This window comes from Pelmatolapia mariae, linkage group LG23, assembly GCF_036321145.2.
Source record: "Pelmatolapia mariae isolate MD_Pm_ZW linkage group LG23, Pm_UMD_F_2, whole genome shotgun sequence".
Lineage (NCBI taxonomy): Eukaryota > Metazoa > Chordata > Actinopteri > Cichliformes > Cichlidae > Pelmatolapia > Pelmatolapia mariae.
In genome coordinates, this window is record NC_086246.1 from 9650001 (window position 1) to 9674674 (window position 24674).

The window sequence follows — 24674 nt, forward strand, 5'->3', positions numbered from 1 at the left end:
TTTCTAAGAACTAGTAGTGATAATGGAACCTGAAAGCAAAAAGGAAAAACATTGTACAGTATTGTCCCCGTTATCAGCTGTTCTAACCGTGCCTCTTATTGCACCTGAGTTCTTTGAGTCATGAGATAATTAGGGGTTGACACAGTCACTTGTGATAACAATGATGCTGAGAAGGGCAAACTGGGAGATGGTACTTGGTTTCACAGTCCAGCATCAGTGGGCGTCGCAGAATCGTTGATAGGAGGTTACATAAGGACCTGGTCATGTTGACTTAGTCTTAGTGTCACGGATCTAGACAGGAGTCACTAGTCTCTCTCTGTCTCTTGTTCAAAGATTCAGTCAGAGAATTTGGGACCCAAGGTCGACACAGAGCACAGCAGCCATGGCAGGTGAGTCTCAATCTGGAGTATAGAGCTATGTGAGCGGGATTTCTTTATTTTTTTTAAAGAAATATTTCCTGACACACACAGATTATTCTTTTTTCCGTATTCGGTTTCTACTTTGTTTCCATAAGTATATAAGTTATATGGGACTTGTGTTAACTTCTTTCTGCAGTTGAAAAGATAAAGAAGCCCAACAAAAGAAGTGTAAGTTCAAGTTGCACCGCAGTTCATCCTTTTGTACTAACAATACACAGTGCTTTGATCTAGTTGCAATATCCGTGAGGATTAAACGCTGCAGACCTTCTCCTTTCCCCTTTAACAGGTCACAATCTTCGGCTACCCACTGAGCATCTTTTTCATCGTAGTTAATGAGTTCTGTGAGCGGTTTTCCTATTATGGGATGCGAGGTGAGTGGCTTCATTGGGTTCTGATCTTATTTTTCTTCACCTGAAAGTGTTCTTATGCTGCTGTGCATGTATAACTTTCCACTAGATTTTTGACACTTATAGTTACTTTATTTTTTTTTACTTAACATGCAGAATGAATTTTTAGAATATAGAGTAAGCTTCAACTCAATTAACTTTTTCCTTTGTGGCTCCCCCCCTCTCTTCTTGCTGTCTGCAGCCGTGCTGGTGTTGTACTTCAAGTACTTCCTTAAGTGGGATGAAGACTTTGCCACCACCATCTACCACACATTTGTGGCTCTTTGCTACCTAACGCCCATCCTGGGAGCTATTGTGGCAGACTCATGGCTCGGGAAGTTCAAGTGAGCTTCTCAATAAAATCAAATCAATACATGAAAAGACACAAACCTATAATTTGCTTTGTATTCAGTTTCAGTATTTGCATGAAGACTCAGTTTAAATGTTTAAAGTGTTTAACCTTGGAGTTTTAATCCTTGTCTATCTTATCTTTACATGCTGTACATCTGCTCAGTGCCTCACACATCTCTTCTCCTCTTTCCTCTGTGTAGGACGATTGTCTACCTGTCCATTGTTTATGCAGTGGGACAGGTCGTCATGGCTGTAAGTGCTATCCAGGACATCACAGATGCTAACAAGGATGGCACCCCTGACAACATGACCTTACACGTGTGAGCTAAACACACCCAGAGATGACTGGCATAATAGAAATGCACTGGATCCACACTGTCAGACAAATGAACATCTGTCTGTACTTTGTTTTGCCCCCAGAGCTTTGTCCATGGTGGGTCTCCTCCTTATTGCCTTGGGAACAGGAGGCATCAAACCCTGTGTGGCTGCTTTTGGAGGGGACCAGTTTGAAGATCATCAGGTCAGACGGTGCTCAAACATACGTGTTACTGCAGAGAGTGGAACTCGCCAGAAACACCTCTTTTTTCAAAGAGTCCAAGAGTTTTACACGTTCGTTACAGACTGTATATAAAAGATGGACATAGCCACCTTGACGTGAATCTCAGTCTCGACATCTGTGACCATATATGTTATTATAAAACAACACGACAACCAAAAACACACACAAATTCATGCAGCAACAAAGAGATGTACTTTTACATGTAATTATACACACACCAAATATATACATGACAACATACACTGACTGTCCTTTGCACACAGCAGTTAAAGCTACACCTCCCTAAGTTATCAGATGTACTTGGTCAGCACTTTGTTTATCTGTGTTTTTTCGTTCCTGCTAGCTTTTTATTAACTACTTGATCGCAAGCACAAGTGCCCCCGTAATTTTATTACACTCTTCAAGGCCGGGGACAAAGATTAATCCATAATGTTAATGACACGGCTAAATTATCTAAGGAAATAAGTGTGCAATATAATGCTGTGCCCCACAGGAGAAACAGAGAAGCACCTTTTTCTCCATCTTCTACCTGTCCATTAATGCTGGAAGTCTCATCTCCACTCTGATTACTCCCATTCTCAGAGGTAGAGCCACAACACTCAAACTGATCACAGAAAATAAAATATACCGCTGGGTCACAAACTGATTTTTGTGTCCTTACATCTTCAGCTCAGACATGTGGTATTCACATCCAGCAAGAGTGCTATCCGCTGGCCTTCGGTGTCCCTGCTGCACTCATGGTGGTAGCTCTGAGTAAGGATTTTATTATAAAAAGTTCTTGTTTGCTGTAATAAGCAAATTAATGCTTCTTTTCGATGACGTATCCTTCATTAAGTGGTGACAAATTGTAGCTAAGTAGTGAGTGCTTGTTACAGAAATTCTAACCAAGCCGCTAAAAAACCTAGTAGTTACCATAAACTGTGTTTTCTAAGAAAGTTGCACCATAAAGAGATAACTGGTGAAACAATATTGTCATTTATAATTTCCTGTTACTTTTGTAACACATGTATGTGTCGTGTGTGTGTTTGCAGTTGTGTTCATTGTTGGAAGTCCCATGTACATTAGGAACCCCCCGCAGGGCAACATCATTGTGAAAGTTGGCAAGTGCATCGGGGTAGGTGGTTCCAGTGTCTTTCTAGCTTAAAAGTGAATCCCATTTGAATCTCCTGCTGTATAGTTACAGTCATTATTTTGCAATTGTCTTTCTGCTGTTTGTAGTTTGCCGTCAAAAACCGTTTCAGGCATCGTTCTTCTCAGTATCCCAAGAGAGAACACTGGATGGACTGGGCTGAAGAGAAATATGATGTAAGTGGAGCACAGGCACATGCAAATACAAACAGCACGGCCATAGATTTATCATTTTCTTATTTTTGGCGTAGAAACTCCTGATTGCTCAGGTGAAGATGGCATTGAAGGTGCTGTTCCTCTACATCCCTCTGCCTATGTTCTGGGCTCTCTTTGACCAGCAGGTATGTGTGCATGCGTGAGACTATGAATACCTAGCACCTGAATCCAGTGTTAGGAACATACTGTCTTGAGTGAATGAGTTACTTTTACCTTGTAATATAGGTAAATCCCACATTTACCGTATTTTCTGAACTATAAGGCACACTTAAAACCCTTTAATTTTCTCAAAAATCGACAGTGCACCTTATAATCCGGTGCGCCTTATGGTCTGAAAAATATGGTATATGGCCTTGAGATGGCTGTAAAACTGAAATGAAGGATTGAAGCAAAATCCGGTGACAGGAAAAAAAAATGACAACTGTGTTTGTTTCATAGGGTTCAAGATGGACCTTCCAGGCGACCACAATGAATGGCAACTTTGCAAGTGTTATGTTTTAATGTTTTGATGCAAAAACCCAGTTAAATACAGGTATAACACCTTGTGACCTCAAACCACAGAAATGGATGATATTAATGAGACTCCCGTTTCTCTTCTTTTCCCAATAGGGAGCGATTACAATCCAGCCTGATCAGATGCAGGTGAGATACTGGGCTTGATTACATCTGACTTTGACCTGATTAAATGAAGCATTTTTCACGCATGAAGAGCTGACAGCATTGGGAGAGTCTGGGATTGTCAACAAATCCCTGTCAGAATCAGCCAGTGGTTTAGATGATGGTGCTGGTTTAGCATAATGTCCTGAATACATGATTGTGATATAAAGCGATGCTCAAAACCACACTGTATGTGTGAACACGGCTTAAGCGTCACTCTCTTCCCACCAGACTGTCAACCCTATCTTGATCCTGATTCTGGTGCCAGTCATGGACACTTTGATCTACCCTCTGATTTCCAAGTGCTTTAACTTCACGTGAGTGTTTTGTTCCGTCTTCATTTTGTTTAATCGATACCATTTTACATTCAAGAATGAAAACAAAATTTATATTTACTATCCATTAGTCATCTTATAATTTATATTAATTAGGGCCCGAGCACTGAGAGTGCGAAGGCCCTATTGTATCTGCTCCGTTTCTTATTATTATTTTTCATTGAAATGAATTGCCTTTTTGAGGGCTTTAACATGCTCTAAAACTCATGAAATTTTGCACACATGTCAGGTCTGGTGAAAAATTTTGTATTTTAATGGTTTTGCATATGAGCACTGGGAAATGGCTCTAGAGCGCCACCTATGCGATGTTAAATGCAGCCCTACGACCACATCGTTTGAGCTACATGTATGAAATCTGGCACACATGTGTATCATGCCAAGATGAACAAAAAAGTCAGTGGGCCCATTGACGCAAACCCAACAGGAAGGCCGCAATTTAGAAGTGAAGATGACATTTTGGCTCTAATTTTGCCATTTCCATGCCTCGAACTTTTTCGAACTCCTCCTTGGGATTTGGTCGTATAAGCTTCATATTTGGTCAGTGTCAACTACACACCTGAGCTATGTTAAATTGCGGAGCTTTTGAGTTTTCGGTACACGGTGAGGCCGTGGCGCCATGGCGAATTTTGATGATTCGCCATGAAAATCTTATTGCCTCTCATTCCCTCATACATTGTCCGACCTGGACCAAAGACCACACATATGATAAGCCTCCAGCCCTGAACAAATTTCAACTGCCACATTTGACATCAGGGACAGCGCCACCTAGTGGCAACAGGAAATGTCATGTTTTACACTTCAGGGTACAGTATAGTGATGGGTGACATCTAAAGCCTCAAATTTCTCCAGGAAAGCCTTAAGGAGTTGGTCTTGGGTTACAGTGAAAAATGTGACTTTTCGCGAAAGGGTGTGACCCCAGCATCATGGCGAATATTGATGTCTCGCCATGAAGAAACAAATTAGTGTAACTCAATGAAATCCAGTCTGATCAGTATGAGACTTTACAGGCGTGATGTCAGACCTGCCCTGAACAGATTGATATGCCCATTGTCAGGAATACGCAGAGCGCCACCTAGTGGCAAAAGGAAATATGTCTTTCATTTTGTTGTACTGATTTTCACAGGTTCATCATGGCCACCTCAAAAGCGGTGAATATCACCATCAGTCCCTCATGATGCTTCAGTGAGAAAATTGTGACTTTAAACTGAACGGCGCACCATAGTGGCAACGTGGTTCACCATGAAAAATGAAGTGGCTTTTGAGGGGCTTGGAAAGTTTAAAAAGTCTTGAAATTTGGCCCACACCTCTAATGTGATGAAGGCTTTTTTGACATGTGATCATTTTCATTGAATAGCGCAAAATGGCTCCACAGCACCCCCTACAAAATTTCAAAACAACAGCCCCTGCCCCGTGTTTCATCTATAAGTCTGAAACCTGGCAAGCTTATAGGAGATATCAAGATGTACAAAAAAAGTCTCTTGGAGCAATATCCCAAATCCAACAGGAAGTCAGCCATTTTAAAATTAATGTGTAATTTTGGCGACATTTTCCCCTCTTTTCAGGCACCGTACTTTGACGAACTCCTCCAAGGGATTTCATCAGATTGATGCGATCTCCAGTGTGTGGAATCTAAAGACCTTTGTGATGTTAAATTGCGAAGCTTTTTACATTCAGGGAAACGGGGTGGTCATGGCGGCACGTGGAGTTTCAATCACTCGCCAAAAAGCAGTAATCTGCTGTCACTCAAAAACACAATGTCCAATCTCTCCCAAAGTTCGCAGGCATGATGAGACTCGAGCTCAGAAATGTTTGTTATGCCATTTGTCAGTAATGGTTAGAGCGCCACCTAGTGGGACGACTATTAATCATGATTGAATGAGATGAAATGTTAGCTTGTGGTTAAATGCATGAATTCCATCAATGTGACATCAGATTGGACATGCTGGTTTTAGGTGTTGGGAGTGGCTCGACGCGCTGGGGTGCGAGGGCCCTCATAACGCTGCTTGCAGCTTTAATGTATATTGTTATACTGTGTAAGAAAATAGTTGTTTGATGAATTAGCACAATTAATATTTTTTGTTAATATATATATTTTAGGGTCTTTATTTCTTTACAGTAACCTTTTAAATAATTGGTTCACATGGTAACTAATTAATGTACTACATCGTAGCTTGTTATCTTTATTTAATTATAATTTATTTTTTTAGTAATAAAAGAAAACAAAGCAAACTAACAAAAACAACTAATGTTTAATTAGTTACATAAACAGTCTGTAGAAGATTACATAACTGTAAACAAATCACATCACCAAATTATAAAATGTGTTCAAACTGTAGAAATCTTTAAATAAGCAATTACTTTAAGCCTTCAAAAAGACAAATAGAATAAAGTAAATGCCTCCTATAAAATGACTTCCTGTAAACACTGTTCCATGTGGCTGAATATAGGATAGTGATATAAAGAGGATTTCGTGTGTGTGTGTGTGTGTGTGTGTGTGTGTGTGTGTGTGTGTGTGTGTGTGTGTGTGTGTGTGTGTGTGTGTGTGTGTGTGTTCTGCAGTCCTTTAAGGAGGATAACAGTGGGGATGTTCCTAGCTGCTCTCGCGTTTGTGGCTGCTGCCCTGCTCCAGATACAGATTGATGTGAGTGTAACACAAAAAAAACCCCAAGCACACTTTTGGCAACTTATTAAACATGCATCGTATGAAGCAAAATTCCATTGTTCTTTTAGAAAACCCTGCCTGACTTCCCATCAAGTACTGAAAGCCAAGTGAAGTTCATCAACATGGTTAACAGGGATCTACAGATTCAAGCTGATAACCAAACGATTTCCTTGAAAGGTTTTGGGGTATACTAGCCAACACAAGAAACTATTCCCAGACACTGTGGTCAGATGCAAGTTTGAAAAATTTTCTGATATTGGCAATTGTTTTCTCCTACAGGCTAATGAGGATTATCTGACCTTTCATAACCAGTTTACACTGGTTCTGGAGTCTGGGCAACAAAATACCGTCAAGTTGGCTAATGGCACTCGGAATACCATGGCTATCATTCAGGGATCCAAGCTTGGGTTTGAAAAGGTAAAAACACCTGGCCAACCCTGAAGCAAAGCTGGGAAAATTTTACTGTAAAATTCTTAATATTGGGAGCATGAACTTGGCCTTTTTTCTCCAATCTCCTTGGTATAATTCCTAAAGATTTTTCAGATTAAAACTCTTGCAGCCTTTACTTAACATGTAGACTTTCAAGGCAAGAGCATGGGGGAATGAAGCATTTTGTTGATGGAAGAATAACATATTTGTAAAAATGTACATGTACGTTGAGACAGCTGAGATGAAAATGATACTGGGTACAGTGAATGTGAGATGCTAAAATATTTTTTTTTCTCCAGTTCGACGACATGACTTCAAAGCCAGAAAAGGGTGAAAATGCTATAAGGCAAGTGGTTTTTTTTTTTAAAGTTACTCATACATTTTACATTACTGCCGGAGGTTTCTTCCTGTTAAAACAGAGTTTTCCTTCCCACTGTTTTATCGTGTATGAGTTAGACCTCGGTATTAAATTCTTTTGTTTATAATTTGATCTTTTCTGTTTTTGAACTGTCCTTCCGCAGAGTTTTGAATGGTTTTGGCTCAGTTTTGAATGTAACCGTGCGTGACAAGGTGTTCAACTTTACCACCAACATGTCAGAATATCTCAGTGTTTCACATGGAAAGTAAGACTGATTTCTCATTCATATGACAGTTCTATATGGTTATACTATGCTATACTGTTCTGACTGGTAGTTTTCTTTATATGGCAGAGCTGAGATCATGATCAAGGATAATAGAGGAAGTAGCTGCGTTTACACTCAAGAGCTGGGCTTTGGCAGCTCTTATACGTTGATCATCCCATCCACTTTCACGTTTGGAGAAATGGTAACATGTAAATCCACCCTGAGTCACATCATGGTTTCAGTGTTTGTTGGAAGCAGCTAAGACATGCATACCTCTCTGTATGCTCCAGTGCTCAGAGAACATCAAGGCAGTGATGGACATGGAGCCTAACACTGTGCACATGGCTTGGCAGATCATTCAGTATTTCCTCATGACTTCAGGAGAGGTCGTCTTCTCTGTGACAGGCCTCGAGTTCTCCTACTCACAGGTAGAGGGTGCTCTCCTTAACTTTTCTCATTTGATAATAAGGTCTGTGCCAGCTGCCTAGAGAATGCGACATGCAACCTGAGGACTGATGATGTCATTCTTGATGTTACTTATAATTTGGGATACTGCTTTTTGCTATCCAGGCACCCAGCAACATGAAGTCTGTGCTGCAGGCTGGCTGGCTGTTAACCGTTGCCGTAGGTAACATCATTGTGCTTATTGTTGCTGAGGCTGCAACGCTAAAAGATCAGGTGAGTGGATAATATGCATACTGACTTTGGGCAGGTTTATTTTAAGTGATATAAATGTCTGAAAGTTGCTCTACTTGCGTTTCATGGACAAGAACAACACAGGTTGAGTTCAATAAGGTACACCAGAAGTGCAGTGAAGAATTTCAGAACAACCTATGACTGGCGATGCAGTCTCTCTCACCCTTTATACCAAGCTCCAAATGAACACTTTTTTGTGTTTCTCTTCACCAGTGGGCCGAGTACATTCTCTTCGCCTCCTTGCTGGTGTTGGTGTGTATCATCTTTGCCATCATGGCCTATTTTTACACCTACACTGACCCAACCAAGATAGAGGCCCAGTTTGATGAAATGGAGCCTGAAGAGAAGGAGAAGAGGAAAAACTTTGACATGCCCAGGAAAGGCTCAGCTGAGAGCCACAAAGAGGACAGGAGGAGTTCTGATTCCAGCTCTGATGACGAGTGCACCAAACAGACAAAGATCTAAAGCAACTCCCTCACTATGGCTTTCCCCTCTCTTCTGCTGGATTTTATCTTTCATGTCTCAGAGTGCCTGTGCCATTTTGGTCAATTTGTCAGAGAAATCAGCTCACAGTTGGACATGTAGCAGCTAGAGTGACCCCAGTGAAATGGCACTGAATAGCACAGAAGCTGATTATCTGCATATCAGCTCATATAATTAAAATCCATTCATTAGTTTGTCATCTATAGTTGAACTGTTGTAAATTTGACATGATTTCTTTTGCACTGAGCTTTATTATCTTCAACTAATTTTGTCTTTCATGTTTTTACACATGCATAATTACAAAGAAATCATCCCAATATTTGTATTTATTTCAAAGTGCAGTGATGTATGTATTGTAATATGCTGTTGGTATTTTATACATAAACGATATTAACAGGACATAATCTGACACCACACACAGCTTCCTCAGTAAGAAATCTTCGTTATTCAAAGTCTGAATTAATTTTGGGCTTGAAGAACACTGTCATGTTATGGCTATTCAATGCTCCAATGCTCTGCCACTAAACATCTGTGTCAGCGGTGGTTTCTTCCACATATGCAATGACATCATTTAAAATCAGTGTTTACGTGCTTACAATTCTGTAACTGAATATGCCTTCAAATACAAATGATTGCAGCTAGTTTGATGACTGGGTGGATTTGTCTTTCAATGCAAGAAGGTAGTGTTCACCATTCTTGCCCAAAGTGCTTACCACAAAAAAACATACAAGTTATTGTGATTACAATAAATCATACTCATGAACTATATATTAGAAATGGTTTATATCATATCTGGGTAATTACTTGGTGCTAATTATTTAGCTTTAAAAAGAGGCCTCACTGACTGTAGTAAATATAGCTCAGTTTGTCATTTCTCTGGTCTCACTGACATTTAATGTCAGTAAATAAAATACTGCCTCAGCCTCCTAGTAGATGCACTTGCCAGATCTGGTGATCAAGAACAAACCTATTCTTGCATTAACAGGTTCATGCTGTGTAGTGTCTCTACTGCAGTTTTAATTATCTTTCACTGTAGCTGTCGACCAATGTGGTCCAGTCACTGTAGCTATTCTGAGGCAGTTACTATCCTAAACTGACAGAAGCTCCCCTTCTGTGTTCTGGGAATTTTGAATAAGAACAGGACTTTTTCTTTCCTACCTAAAAACAAACAAGCAAATGTATACTTTACCATGCTGGGGAATTGCTTTAGCTTCCTTTAGAAACACTTGTGAATGTGGCACAATGGTAGGGGAAGTGGAGTAACTAAATTCCTGCATGGTGTTGAAGGAGTTTCCAGTCTACAAACACCAACTCCTGAAAAGTAAATGTGGCCATTATGTTCTCAGTTAGATTAGATCTTTATTTCTCATGTCACTTTGAAAGCTTATAAGGAGCTTAAATTTAACTTGGGGATTCTCAAATGACACAAGCAAAGATTATATACAGTATTATAAACTGTCAGCTATGATAAAGGAGACCAAATGTACACATTTTGTTATTTTCGTAGCATATGTTTTTCTGTAAGTTACAGATTTTTTTTGTTGTTGCCAGAGGCAGGTGCTGATATCCATAAAGCATTCCATATTTCCATACTTAACTCTTTGCAGTTATAAAAATATCACATATTTCTTAATTTCTTTCAGTCCCTGTGTTGACAAGTGCGTCTTGATGCAACTCACCAACATTATTGCTGCATTAGCACAGTAGTAAATTCTGGAACTCTTAAGTAAACATATATAGTAAAACATGGCTATTAGCAATTTTTTGTTTTTTTACAGGTTTCTTTAAATACTTGACACACTTTCAAAGTGCAAAAAAACTGATCTGAAAATTAGAAAAAAAAAAGGTGCAAATCATACTACAAATATCTGGTGAAAGCATAAAAGAAGACATGGCACTTCTATAGCACGGTGTGGAGGTGAGAACAGAAATGTGTGAGGATAATAAAGATGGCATTGGATTCTGCAGCTTGGCTTGTGCTGATTAATTTATCAGTTTAATTTGGCCATGAGCAAAGTTTTGCGTGGATTGATTGCCTTCTTGGGGCCTTGCCATTTTTTCCTCATCTCCACGTTGAGTTTCTAAACACTGCTAAGGAGAAATTACAAGCCGAGGAATAATAATACTTCACATATCAGCATTCGACCACCCCTAAAGGTTCCTCTTTGTAATTGTCCTAACTTCATCTTGCCCTACAAAATTTCAAAACTGACTTTAATTGTCTAAACGTAAGTACAGGTAGCAGTTTTCCTCCCGACTAAAGAAACAAAGGAAATTCTTCTGCCGCTAAACAGAGTCAGCTTAGTAACAAAGTTAGTTTGATTCAGCAGGTGATTCAAATGTGAGATTGGAACCAAGTCACTTTGGAAAAAAACCCCCAAAACACTTATGAATCTCACTCACTGATAAGTCAAAGAAAACTGTGATGTAATGCCAGAACACAGATTTGTGTGTATCTGTAAAGGCAAGGCATTTTCTGTTCTTACTGTTGGAGTAACTTTAAATATCTGCTTTTAAACATTATCAGTATCTACAAAATGCGCATGACCATTTTGTACACAGTGATTCAATTCCCGCAATGACAACTTGTATTCATGTACAGCATGGCCCCCCACCCCCTGCGCCATTGGAGGACAAATTCCACTTAAAGCACTTTACCTGAGGTTTCCTTATGAATGCTGCAATTTGCCTAAGCAGGGAGTCTTACTTACGTGAGAGAACACATGAACACGCAGTCACAGGTACACGCGCACGCACGCACACACAGCTTGCACACTAAGATAATAACCCTGCAGGTTCATCAAGCATGCTTTCAGAGGTTTGGGGGGATATGATTCCTACTTTGGGGGTGGGGGAGGGGTGGGGCAGCTGAAGTCTTGTTGTGGATTTTGGGGAGATTTTTTTGGCTCCTTGTGGACTCTGCTGTGTGAGGCTGGAGGAGTCTCCTGTATACAGAGCCCAGCATCGCTGACATCACTCTGAGTTTGTCCCATCAAAGCCTTTCCAGCGGGTCTTGCTGCCCCCTTAACTTCTCCTTATTACTGAATAAAAGAAGCTCTCCAGAGGTTCCTTCTTTTCCTCTGCTTTGGAGTTCAGTCATTTTTATAGGCCAGGTTAGCACCCCGCCCTACACAAAGAGGTCACATGTGGTCAGCTGGTATTGAATGACATCACCCCTGACTTTGAACCCTCTGATCTGGCTGTGGTGTTGGATGGGGGGGGGGTAGGGGCTTGGGAGAGCAGGGCTGGGACAGAACCAGTCACTAAGTGGAGGAAGTGGATGTCTTGCTTGTGGAGAAACTGGAAGAAAGAAGAGACAAGTATAAAACAGATTAATGGCATCTTCTGCTTTGTACAGTTACTGACTTCTGAGCACTAAATCCGAGGGAAGCTTTTACCTCTGGAGCCTGTGCACCATGTGAGCAACCAATGAATCAGAGATGCCAGGGTAGGCCTCCTCAGCCAGCAGGATAGCCTCTTTCAGCTCATCCAGGACCAAGGGGTTCCCGTTCACCTGCTCCTGTCGTGCCTTCAGCTGGGAGGTAGAACACAGGGAAGGAGCCATACACTTTGTTAATCTAATGACACAAAGATACAATACAAAACTACACACCTAAGGAGTTAGAAACGGTTGAGCATTAATTTTGCACAACAGGAAGAAGTGGTGACATGTTGTTTATCTTTATATACCGCGTATGTTCTGAAAACACAGTCACTCAAAATGTAAAAACAAAATAAAACTGCTTGTTGGATTGAGTTTAGTCAATTAATTTGAATGTTTAGATGAGTGAAACAGACAAAGGGAAATTACTCAATGGAAGCCCTGCTTGAAAACCATAGAAACGCAGCAAAGTTCATTTGGACAACACCAAAAACTATGTGAGCGAAAGAATGAGTCACACACAAATTACAGTTCCCCAAATATTCAGTGTGAAAAACAAGTCTCGTCTATAGTTTGCAGAAATCCACCACAGCTACACGAGTCAGACCGAGTGAGAAGTGATGGCTGTGGAGGAGAACAACTACTCAGCTGATCGTCCACATGAAGCTGCTTACCTCAGATAATGCAGGAGAGATAACAGTGGCCAGGCTCTGTGAATAAGGCCTCTTTGGAATGTCTTTTTTCTGTGTTAAAAGAAAATAAAGAAGGCACTTACAGGGGATTAAAAAACAAAAAATTCTCAATTTCCCCAAATAACATCACAACTTTTTATCACAGTAAAGTGCGCATAAGCTGCAGATACGCTACGTCAAAGTAGGAAAATGGAGCTGGCTAAGGAGCCAGATGTATAAAGTGTCAAATTAAAAAATTTTAAAAACTAAACAAAAATGTTTTAAGCATTAATGCATTCATGGCTGACCTGGTCTGTTGTTCCTGACTGGCCATCCCCATTCTGCAGCTTCTTGGGGTCCTTCTCTCGGATGGTGAAGATCCAATCATCACTACCAAAGTCGTTCCCACCTGAGGCCTGGCCATCCTGCTCTCTGATTGGACAGATATTAAAGAGGATTTTGGACATTTATCAGGATGAGTGATAAAGTCATGCATGTTAAGTGCTTCCAGCTCATCAGAACAAAGCAGCACAGAGATGAATGCATTTTTTCGTTAATGAAAATTCACTTCACAGTTAAAGACATTTTGGACTTACGAGTCGGACTCGTCAGAACTGGATTCTGCGGTTCTAGACTGCTCTGCCTTCCACCTTTTGTACTTGTCCACCAGTTCGGTCAGGTAGGACGTCTTCTTCGCATGGCGGACGATCAGTTTATGCTTCAGCAGCTCTTTGGCAGTTGGTCTCTGTAAAAACAAAGCTTTGAGATGAGCATGTGATGCAGTCTGAAAAGTCTGTACAGACAGCAAAACAAATCTTTTAATATTACTTACAAAACTGGGCTCTTTGTTGAGGCAGGCCTCGACAAATTCCTTGAGTGGTTTACTGTAGTTGCCCTCCAGTGTGGGCGGATTGTTCTTTGGGATGAGGAATAAAACCTTCATTGGATGGAGATCTGAATGGGGCGGCTCACCCTTTGCCAACTCGATAGCAGTGATGCCCAGAGACCAGATATCAGCCTGGAACACACAGAAGATAAACATAAGATAAACTAAATGTCAGAGTTCTCGTTATACCTTGGAGTGACTGACCTATGACTGTGGAGCTGTGGACATCCTTTACTTTGTGACAAAGAAGCTAAAAACAACTAAAAATAACTAAATTCCACAAAGCTAGATAAAGAAAAAGATCATTTGTGGTCAAGTAGTGAAAATAACAACTAAAAAAGTTCATTTTAAGGCCACACATGTACTTTGTTATCCACTAAAAGACTAATTACAGACAACCAAGACTCTTCTTCCGAGTTTATATGTGCCGGCTGGACGAACCAGCCGGCACATGTCCTTTTGGTCACAAGTCACTCTGGTAACTCACATCTTTCCTCTGCTTCTCATAGGGAGCCAGCGCCCACTTCAGAAAGTTACTCCTGTTCTATGTGGCATTTACCATCCTTTTAAGAAACGCACAGAGCAGTCACCAACAACAATAATAATTAATAATTAATTAGTTAACATCCATTTGCACAAACAGTTAATGGATGAAGCGAAGGACCAGTTTGCAGGACTGTTTTTCCATTTCTTAGCATCGTCAAAACTTGAAGTTTACATTTACAGCAGAGTGTAGCCTGAAAGATTGCCAGAGGAATGTAAGTCAATGTAGCTGTGTATAGGGCTGGGCGATAGGACCCAAAATTCATATCTCGATATTTTTTACCTGGATGGCGATATAAGATATATATCTCGATATTTTTTTTTTTAAAGCCATACAGTAAGAACAAAAAGAGAGTTCTTAGTCAAAGCTGTGTCCCAGATGTCACACAGGCACTTTTATTAACATAGAGCATAGATGTACATGAAAAAATTACTCAAAAATAAATTATGAGCATTTATTAAATAATAATGCTCCATAAATAAAAGAAAACAATGTTGTTTTTGTGCATAACAAAAAGCTCACAATTGTGCAGTCAAAATGTAAACTAAAAGACGCTGAGCATAATAACAAAGAGACAGATTTCACAGCAGCTCTATTCCCAACTTCTACTGCGTGACTGACAGCCTTGAGTTTGAAATCCTCTTCGTAACCGTGTCTCTTAACAGGTGCCATTTATGGTCCTTATACACAGTACGGTAATATTACGTTGAAGCACAGTACGTATCACTCCGCGAGGCTCCTCGGTAGCCGTAATGCTCCGACAATCCATCAAGCGGTGCAGCTCCGTAGCTTATCAAAGTCGTACTAAAACATTTTTTGACAGATTGCGGAGCGCTGTGTACCACATAAAATCGGTTCGCGGCCATCAAGCGCAACCAGAATTCATATATAAGGCGCGCTGTCAACTTTTGAGAAAATGAAAGGATTTTAGGCTGTGCAGCGCCTCTGGGCTGCATGGCGTTAGCGTGGTTAGCTCGTTAACACGTTGACGCCGTCCAGCCCCACGCACGGGGCGATGCGCAGTAACTCGTTAACGGAGATTTGCCGTGTCCATCTTGTCGCTGCCTGCAGGTGAAGCGATGGGGGAGGAGGGGGAGTTGTGTTCAGTGAAGGAGAGGCGAGGCCGAGTAACGTTGCGTAAAGACAAAAGTGGATGAAAGAGAGGCAAACTTGTGGCTCCACAACTATAATTATAACGTAACATAGACTATATCGATATAAAGGATATTGTCACATCTTATATCTCGTATAAAAATATATCGATATTTTTTAAAAACTCGATATATCGCCCAGCTCTAGCTGTGTACACTATGTAACTGGTTCTGAACTCACCTTGGAATCATAGGCCGACTGTTTGATGACCTCAGGGGCCATCCAAAAGGGGGTGCCCACAAAAGTGTTGCGTTTGATCTGGGTGTCTGTGAGCTGCCCGGCAACACCAAAATCAGCCAACTTTACTTCTCCTTGCTCAGACAGCAGAACGTTGGCAGCTGCGGAAGGAACAAGAAGGATAGCTGATGTGATCCAGCCTTGCTACCGCTTCAGAAAATTCTCTTAATGCCATTTATCTACATCACCAATTTCTATAATAAAGAGGGAACGGTCAGAAAGCTTTCAGAGAACTGCTGCAATGATCATCTCAAGTCTCAAGTGAACAACATCATAATGAAAGAAACTAAGTGGATGTCAAAACCATGACATTTGTGTTCACTCCCTGAAGCCCAAACAGCTGAAACATGTGTCCTCTAATTATAGCACTCAAAGTCAGTCAGCTACCTTTGATATCCCTGTGGATCTTTTTCTCAGAGTGCAGGTACTCCAGGCCCTTGAGGATCTCTCTTAGGATCGTGGCGATCTGGGTCTCATCCAGAGCTCCAGGCTCCATCTTTGGAAAAAAAACAAACAAACAAACAAAAACTGTGAGCTGTGGATTTCAGCAGAGTTGTTTTCAGGGAGATGACTGCTCATTTTCTGTGAGAAACATGTACAAACCAGAAATAACGACTGAGCACACATACTACTATAGCCAATACATTTATATCCTTTACATGGTCTTGGGTCAGGTTGACGTGTCTATACAGACATGTCACAGATACAAACACACAAATAATGTTACATTATTATAATCTGAGCACAGGGAAGTCTTCCACCCTCAATATGACCAAAGGTTTTAGCTGTCAGAGGACTTTAGAGTTCATATTTGTTAATTATATTCGAACAAAGACTAATTGCAATCAGTAAACATACATGTTTTTTCTACTGTTTTAAACTGAGATGAAGACAATAACTGTTAATGGTTCTATGTCAGACTAGTTTTTAAAACCCCAAATACATCCTCAGTCAGTGTGACCTAGGGGATACCAAATGGTCCTAAAAGTGAAGACAATACAGGTTTTGTGTACAGTGATAAACAGTGATAGTGACACCTGTGTTGTTTACTACTATTGCAATACAATGTTGTTTCAGTAGATGTACATTTTGAATTATGTAGTGTGCCATCAATCCCAGCAGTTCCTGGGAAAAGACAGACTCATTTAACTGCTTCTAAGCTCCAAGCGCTGATAAAATGTTGTTCAGTCTCATTAACACAAATTTACAGAAATTTTCTATGGACAACATACAACATTTCGACCCATATACACGTTGGGCTTGAGATGTGAACAAACACTGTCAATACAACATAAAGGAAAGAGTGTCAGAGGTTTTGTTTTGACAACTATTGTACTGGGTTGAGAGAACCACTTACCAAATCTAATGCTGAACCGCCACCTAAATATTCCATAATGATCCATAGCTTTGTGTCCTGGAATGGTAAACAGGAAGAATGAAAAGAGAAGACATGAAGTACTTTGGCATATTTGTGGGTGAAAGATATACAGTTGCTTTTTTAAGTTTAGTTTACTTTTTGCATAGTGACAAGTATGTTACAGGATCCAGAGAACACACCACTGCATTTATAGCTTCAGCTAGTTTGCAATGATATTTAGATTTGGACCATAATGTGATACTTAGGCCACGTCCACACGTACACGGGTATTTTTGAAAACAGAGACTTTCCGTTTTCGTTTAAATTTTTTTTTTTTTTTTTTTAAATCCTGTCCACACGTAAACACAAAAATGAAGGAAAACGCTGCTAGGAACATGCCAAAGCAACAGGTGGCGATATACTCCTAACCGTGTAGAAATGTTGGCCAATCAGAAGTCTAGAAGCCTGGGTGGGAAAGAGTAAACAAAGATGGTGCATAGAAGCAGAACTGAGTCCTATGTATGGAGGGACAGTAACTGTGTGTATATATGTAAGCATTTAAACACTGCAGAGAGTAAAATTAACAGTATTTTGTCTAAAGTCCGCCATTGTAAAAATTAATTTCACCAAAACAATAACGTGGCACACAGTGTGACGTGAAAAAAGGAACACACCTTTGACGCTGCGTTTTCTCTGTTTTCCTCGTCCACACGTAAATGCAAAAACGGAGTTTTAGAAAATATCCACCCTGGCAGGAGTTTTTAAAAATCTCCATTTTCAGTGACCGAAAACGCCGTTTACGTGTGGACGAAAGGTGCAAACGCATAGAAAAATCTGCGTTTTCAAAAATACCTGGGTACGTGTGGACGTAGCCTTAGAATCCCCGTTGTCATGCACACACATACAAATGCAACTAAGGGGGAACTTGGAATACATGTAATCAGGTACTTAAGTTGCACAGACACACACATGTAAGAAGTAACTTAAGTCAGCCTCAGTAAAGGCCTGGCAAAGCATCTCATGTGTTCCAGATTCCAGAATTCTCATTCCAGTAATAATGGTGGTCAAATGCTTATATACACCAAGCACAGGAATAAATATCGCTGTAATTTGGGGCTTTTAATGATTTGTTTGCATGGTTCTTTTCCCAGGCTGGACTGATTGTGCAGCATACAGATTTGATGACTTTAAAAGAAACAAGAAGACCAAAGCAGGGTCAAAAGTACACATGAAGGCTCAAAGGTATATACACTCTCTTAAAATCATTTAAAGCCACTTTTAATAACTGGTGCTATACCCCGCTAATATTTGGTTAAATGTCTCTTAGCAAGCTGCACCTCAACTAGATGCTTTTGCAGAAAAGCTTTGATGTCCTCATCCTTCATTATTTAATCCATCTTGTGCAATGCACCAGTAGAACTGGCAGCAAAACAGCCTTAGCACGATGGTACTGTCACCATGCTTGACAGCTGGTACAGAGGCTTTAGGTTTGAAAGCCTCATCTCCACTCCTCTAATTATACCTATTTTCATTGTAGACAAGCAGCTCAATCTTTGTCTTGTCTGACCATAAAACACGAAAAACGTATCTCCGGAAGGTATTTGTTTGTCCATGTGGACGACTATAAATTTCAGTCAAACCTAAAGATGTCGATTTTGGAGCAGGGTCTTTTTTCTTGATCTGCAACCTCTCAGACCATGGCGGTGTCAAACTCGCTTCACTGTGGGCAGTGAGGCTGGTGTTCCAGCAGTTTTCATAACAGACTTGGTGTTTGTGTCATCCTTGAACATGCTAACCAATTTCCTCTCATCTGGAGCTGACTTTTTGGGTATTCCTCAAGATCAAACTGGTGAAAACATCTGAATAACTTGTACTTGTGTTGTTTCAGCTGATGGTTTCTGAATCTGCAGTTGTTTAGAAATGGCTCCAAGAGACCTCCCAACTTTTGTAAATCTACAATTATCCTTCTTAAGATCTTCACCGAGTTCCTTGAATTTTTCAAGACATTTTTTCTTATAAGAACTGGTCAACCTAATGAGTGCTGTCAAACAAATCCTTTTGATGCTGGCAAAGACAAACTACCAGCAGTCAATCATTTTCACTAACAAGACGTCAACAGGCCTTGACCATATCGAGTTAAAATACACTATAAAACCTTCAGGACCATTAATTAAAGTGGTTTTAAATCACTGAATTAAATGATTAAAGAGAGTGTAAGTATGAACCTCCATGTACAGTTTTGACGCCGAGTGATGAGAAAATCCAAAATGGATTTAGATTTGACTTGTGCACATTAAAGCTGTATGTTGTATAATCATTCCACCCTGGCAAAAACCCCCAAAAGAAATAAAACCCCCCACAAAATATCATGACATTTATGCCCGTGACAAGCATATGTACACTTCTTACCATAATTGTATACAAATATTAAATGTATTGCCAGCATGCCCAGTCATCTTTGATTCTCTGAAAAGAGAGTACTAAAGCTAAGTCTACAATTAAATCAGATCTTGACTGTTTGATGTCAAATCCACTGCGGTGGTGTAAAGAACCAAAATTAGACCAAATGTTTATAAATACGTATGAACCTGAAAGTATGCTGCTGATTGCAACCTTGCTTTTGTGTGAGAAACAAACATCACCTTCAGGTATGAGCCATAGTACTTGGTGATAAAGGGGCTGTCGCACTGGCTCAGCACAGTGATCTCCTGCTGGATGTCTTCGATCTCGTCCTCTGCTTCCTCCAGATCTATGATCTTGATGGCCACGACCTTCTGTGTACGGTTGTCGATGCCTTTGAATACCTCACCAAATGAACCCTTGCCAATGCGCTCAAGCTTGGTGAACAGCTCCTCTGGGTCCACTCTAGCATTCTGATGTTTGACAGGCAGGGGAAACAAAACAAAGGCGGAAAGGGAAGATGGATTGAAAAAACAAAACACAAAACAAACAAACAAAAAAACATAAAAGAAAGGAATGTTTAAAAAGAAATCAGTCTTGGGGAGCAAACAGGAAACACCAGCAGGGTGCCATTCTTACAGGACACATTAATTCACTCATTGCAACACCTTTTGTTTGTGTACACAAAAAGAAAGACACAGGAGAATGAAAGGGAAAAGTGTAAAAATTGGATAGCATGCAGGTTAAGAAAGCATTAAAAAAAAAAAAATCAAAATCAAAAACAAACAAACAAAAAACAAAAACCCAAAATGTAAATGGAAGGCAACATTTTAGTCGAGCTACCCCTTTGGGGTTTACTGTGCGCTGATCATTTTCTTCATTAATTTTTTTGAAACAAAACAAGCAAACAAACAAAAGAAAAAACCCCCGAAACACATAGAAGAGAAAAACGATGACCAAATTAAACTTTCAAAAAGGCTGAGTTACTGTTCTCATGATTATTAGTAAATGAAACATTGTAGCTCTGCTTTGGACTCTATACATGCTGCCTCAGGTCTAGAAACACACATTAAAAATCTTAATACACTGAGGACTTAAGTCTGACTGCAGTAAAAACATCTAAGATTATGTCTACAAAAAAGCCCTTCCTCAAGAAGTCAATCAACCCGTATGAGGCTTTCAAGGGGACTTGGAGATCAGGGCTACTTCACATGAATCAAACATTCATGACATTACTCATATATCATATACAGTATATAAGCATACAGCTACATACACTATATGGACAAAAGTATTGCGCCACACCACTCTGAATTCAAATGTTTTCAGTCACATATGCACGGGTGTATACAAATCAAGCACCTAGCCAAGCAGTCTGCCTTTACAAACAGTTGTGAGAGAATGGCCTGTTCTAAAGAGCTCAATGAATTTGAGTGTGATTAATAGGATGATACCTTTGTAACACATTAGTTTGTGAAATATCTAGGCACGAAGAAATTTCACAATCAACTCTAAGAGCTATTATTAAAAGATGTAAGCCTTTAGGAACCACAGCAACTGATCGACAAAGTGACAGAGCATGTAATGTTGCACAGCAGGGTCGCCAAGTGCTGAGGCTTAGTTACTAACACTCTGCTGACTCAGTAAGTTCAACATCAGCACAAAAATGTGCATTGGGAGCTTCTTGACATGGGTTACCATGACTGAGCAGCTCAAGCAGTTGTAAGTGTAGGTGGTAGAGGGTGTGATATAGCTCATGATACAAGAAAATTTGTGTAATACTTTAAAAATAAAAAATACTTTCTATCTAGAATGTTGTATCTTGCAGCTTTTTAACCAGATACTTAAAGTCCTGCTTTTCCAACATATAACCGCATCAGTAATTACTATCCATGGTTTGCTCTTACTATCATATCAAGTGTACAAGCCAGTGCTCAGTGGAGTCATTTGTTTACATTTAGGTCACACGTCACCACCTGCTAGCATCTCCTCCTTCATAGTCTGGTTGTACTTAACACTGTTTCTGCCTCACGTGGTGAAACACATTTGTCATTTCCAGCTTTTGTGGTAACACTGTTCTTACATATTTTACAAAGTACTGTGCTTTGTTAGAGACAGTTTAAGTAGCTCCTTTTTAGGCACTAACCCGTTGTCAGAGACTGACAAATGGTTCTCAGACAAGACCACAGTAGGGAATGTAAACGCATAGCATTACTATATTAATGACATCGCCATATGACATATTTATCTCATGTAAAAATTTGTACAGGTATTTTTGTGATATGATACACAGCTCTTGTACGTACTCCATTACTAATGTCCATAGTGTATCTATGCACATACTACACCTCATCTGGAGTATTCACCAAAACCCAGAGCTTCTCATGGCTCAAAATGGATATTATTTGTAGATATTAGATTTTAAATCATCTATCTGTCACATTTACTTTGCACTGGCAAAAATGTCAGATTTTTCTGATACTTGCAAGTATTATTTCCTTTGACAAGTTTTACATGCTGCCTGTTTAACACTGAGTAACTGCTTTTGCCTGATTTTAAACCGTTTGAGCAGTCACACAGAAAAGCTTAACACTCTGAAGTGCTTATGATGGAAAAACTGAAAGTGTGCTCAGTGAATTCACTGAAAACTAAATTATATTTTCAACTCTGTATCGGTGGGGCCGGTGGATAGTAACACTGAGTGTATCTGAGTGGGGTATGAAAAAACCTTTAACACCACAGGAAGTGAACTAAAATTACTGAATTCTCAAGAGGCTGTTGTGTGGGAAACACAGGACTAGGCACCAACAAAAACAACTTCCTTTTTTGACCTCTCTGAGCACAGACAGGGTCAATATGTCCATTTTGAGATTACTAAAATATGAAGCCACTGGTTTATACAAGGAGGAACCCTTCTGTCAAAGGGTGCCTTTAAAGACAATTTTCCAAGGAAAAACCATTGACTCTGCGAGTAAAATGTGTTACAATTTCTCCAAATTGTGGACTGGCAGGCAACAACCATGATTTAGCGTGCTTTAGTGTTTTGCAGACTCATATAACATAAACCTAACCTTTGTATACTTTCAGTATGAGTTACTATGTATTAACTGAGGTAGCCGTTGGCTAATCCCAAAAGCTTCTCTACTTCTGATATGGATCTTGTGTTTACTAACAAGCCTGCAAAGACAGCATAATCTGGTGCGTGAGGCAGTTTACATTAGGAGCAGTTATCTGCTCTAGTCATCTGCCCAACACAAGCTCTACAGGGGCAGTAAGGATACGTGAGATGCAGAAACAAAGTTCCAGCTTGCATGTCTCTGCACAGCGGCGCATGAGAGCTCAATATTTCCTTCAAGTCATGACTGAAATATCCGAATTTTACCTCTTGCAATTCAAAATATGTGTCATTAAGTAGTAGACTTGTTGTCAGTGATACTAACAATGAAAACACAGGGAGCAGAAAGGTTAATTAACTTACCCTCGGCACACGCAAGTCTATGTGTTTTGGTAGCTTTTAGAGAATATGTACCTCCGATTTATTCTGCCCAGTTCACTAATAATGGAATGTCCTACCTCGAGCATGAAGCGAATTGACGCGATGTACCAGAGTACTTAAGCGCTTCACCTCACTGAGCCGAGTGGGAGTACAAACTCACAGCAGGGAGGCAAACGATTTAAATTCTGTTCTGACAGTCATCTCGACTACCTATTGCGGACAGACTCCACAGACATTTAACTTACCTGCATCCCCGGCAGGTTACCCTGAACGGGAGAATGGGCCATGGTGACGCTGACTGGTTCTGTAGTGCAGGGCTGAGGTCTGATCGGTTTCACTTGTGTTTACAGTCCCGGCTGTGGTGCCGTTAATGCCCCACAGCGCTCCTCCAGCACACCTAGCTACCCAGATCTGCTCAGAATACCCCCGGTTACTCTCAAACAGGACAACAAAATGTCCTTCCTGCACACGAACTAATGCACCTTTTCTGTATCCGAACAACCTAAGACACCCAAAACAGCTGAGCACGCTAACCAACGTTTGCTAACGCTAACTCTGAAGAAATCCGCAATGTTAGCTTACTAACCAGAAGGCTAAGTGTTAACTAGTGTGTTAAATTAAATTTCTCACTCGTAGAAGTAATACCGTTGGCGAAAAAATGATATCTGTAATAAAGTAGCAGCGACGACTGTGTATTTCAAATTTAACCTGATGTCACTTTCTCAAAGCGTATTCTCTAGCTAACGGTGTCGTCAGCTAGCTAACATGATTAGCGGGTTAGCTCCCTGGCCAACGCAGACGACCTGCCAAACGTTCCGTCAGCTTGGACTACAATTCGTCTGCATACGGCAAATGTCACCCACAGAACAGGCACTCTAAGCAACCCAGCTTATATCTTTGCACTAACTCGTCACCCGCTGCTCTACAGGTCTGGCATCCGCAGCAAGGATAGTGTCGCCAGTGTTTTTGTTTCCTCCCTCATTTTCGTCCCGTACTCTCGGCCATCTTGTCGGTGCCGTGACGCCTGACTGGGCGGATCCGGATCCGAATCAGCAGCAGCATCTTTACTTCGCTCCCACCTAGCAGGTGTTGATGGCAGCTGGATTGATCCTGGGCCCCCAGACTTTATTCGTCTTTTCTTTTTTGAATGACTGAGTGCGAGTTTAATACTAATAAAAAGTATCCATATTTAAACCACAGAATCTCATCTAAGAAGTTCTGTTTGGCCTGTTCTGGTAACACCGCTTTACGGCAAAGAACAAAAACTGTCAATAATTCATAAACGTAGCGTTTTTAAAAAAGACCAAATAGCAGTAGCTTGTCTTAAAATGCCTTAAAGTGCAAACATTACTTATTTTAATGTTCCCATTAAGGCGTTACGTCAAAATTTAGACATGTTAAGTCCTAATAAGTTTTTTCGGCATTGAATGCATAATCTGTGTAATGACAAATATACTATTACTATTTATTCATCACGCGATCATATGTTAAGATAACGGTAAGATAAAAGTAATATGGCCCTTATTTGGAAGGATCACTGAATACGGGAAAAAATGAATATGTCGTCTTTTTAAGTACAAGTCTTGGAACAATCTTTCATTGTTT

General features: G+C 40.3%; 2 protein-coding genes across 2 annotated transcripts in view; one reads left to right on the forward strand and one right to left on the reverse strand.

The window, feature by feature from the left end:
• Positions 1-9055, forward strand: part of slc15a1b (solute carrier family 15 member 1b) — an 11513-nt gene extending 2458 nt beyond the window's left edge. Inside the window, exons 2-24 of the mRNA XM_063466939.1 lie at positions 334-389; positions 556-587; positions 706-790; positions 1008-1149; positions 1357-1476; positions 1577-1676; positions 2209-2299; positions 2385-2468; positions 2747-2829; positions 2934-3020; positions 3095-3184; positions 3498-3542; positions 3669-3701; positions 3948-4033; positions 6611-6692; positions 6782-6898; positions 6993-7130; positions 7442-7488; positions 7664-7765; positions 7853-7967; positions 8056-8193; positions 8336-8443; positions 8675-9055. Of these exons, the coding sequence (XP_063323009.1) occupies positions 334-389; positions 556-587; positions 706-790; positions 1008-1149; positions 1357-1476; positions 1577-1676; positions 2209-2299; positions 2385-2468; positions 2747-2829; positions 2934-3020; positions 3095-3184; positions 3498-3542; positions 3669-3701; positions 3948-4033; positions 6611-6692; positions 6782-6898; positions 6993-7130; positions 7442-7488; positions 7664-7765; positions 7853-7967; positions 8056-8193; positions 8336-8443; positions 8675-8926 (2233 nt within the window). The 3' untranslated portion in view covers positions 8927-9055. The remainder of the gene's footprint in view (positions 1-333; positions 390-555; positions 588-705; positions 791-1007; positions 1150-1356; positions 1477-1576; positions 1677-2208; positions 2300-2384; positions 2469-2746; positions 2830-2933; positions 3021-3094; positions 3185-3497; positions 3543-3668; positions 3702-3947; positions 4034-6610; positions 6693-6781; positions 6899-6992; positions 7131-7441; positions 7489-7663; positions 7766-7852; positions 7968-8055; positions 8194-8335; positions 8444-8674) is intronic.
• A 120-nt stretch (positions 9056-9175) lies between these two features.
• Positions 9176-24106, reverse strand: stk24b (serine/threonine kinase 24b (STE20 homolog, yeast)). The gene is made up of 11 exons (XM_063466938.1): positions 23315-24106; positions 19816-20046; positions 17174-17230; positions 16204-16312; positions 15760-15917; positions 13830-14015; positions 13594-13742; positions 13306-13429; positions 13001-13069; positions 12343-12479; positions 9176-12244 (listed from the first exon to the last, which is right to left on the reverse strand). The coding sequence occupies exons 1-11, from the start codon at positions 23354-23356 to the stop codon at positions 12208-12210; spliced, it is 1299 nt and encodes a 432-aa protein (XP_063323008.1). The 5' UTR covers positions 23357-24106; the 3' UTR covers positions 9176-12207.
• Between the last annotated feature and the right edge of the window lie 568 nt (positions 24107-24674).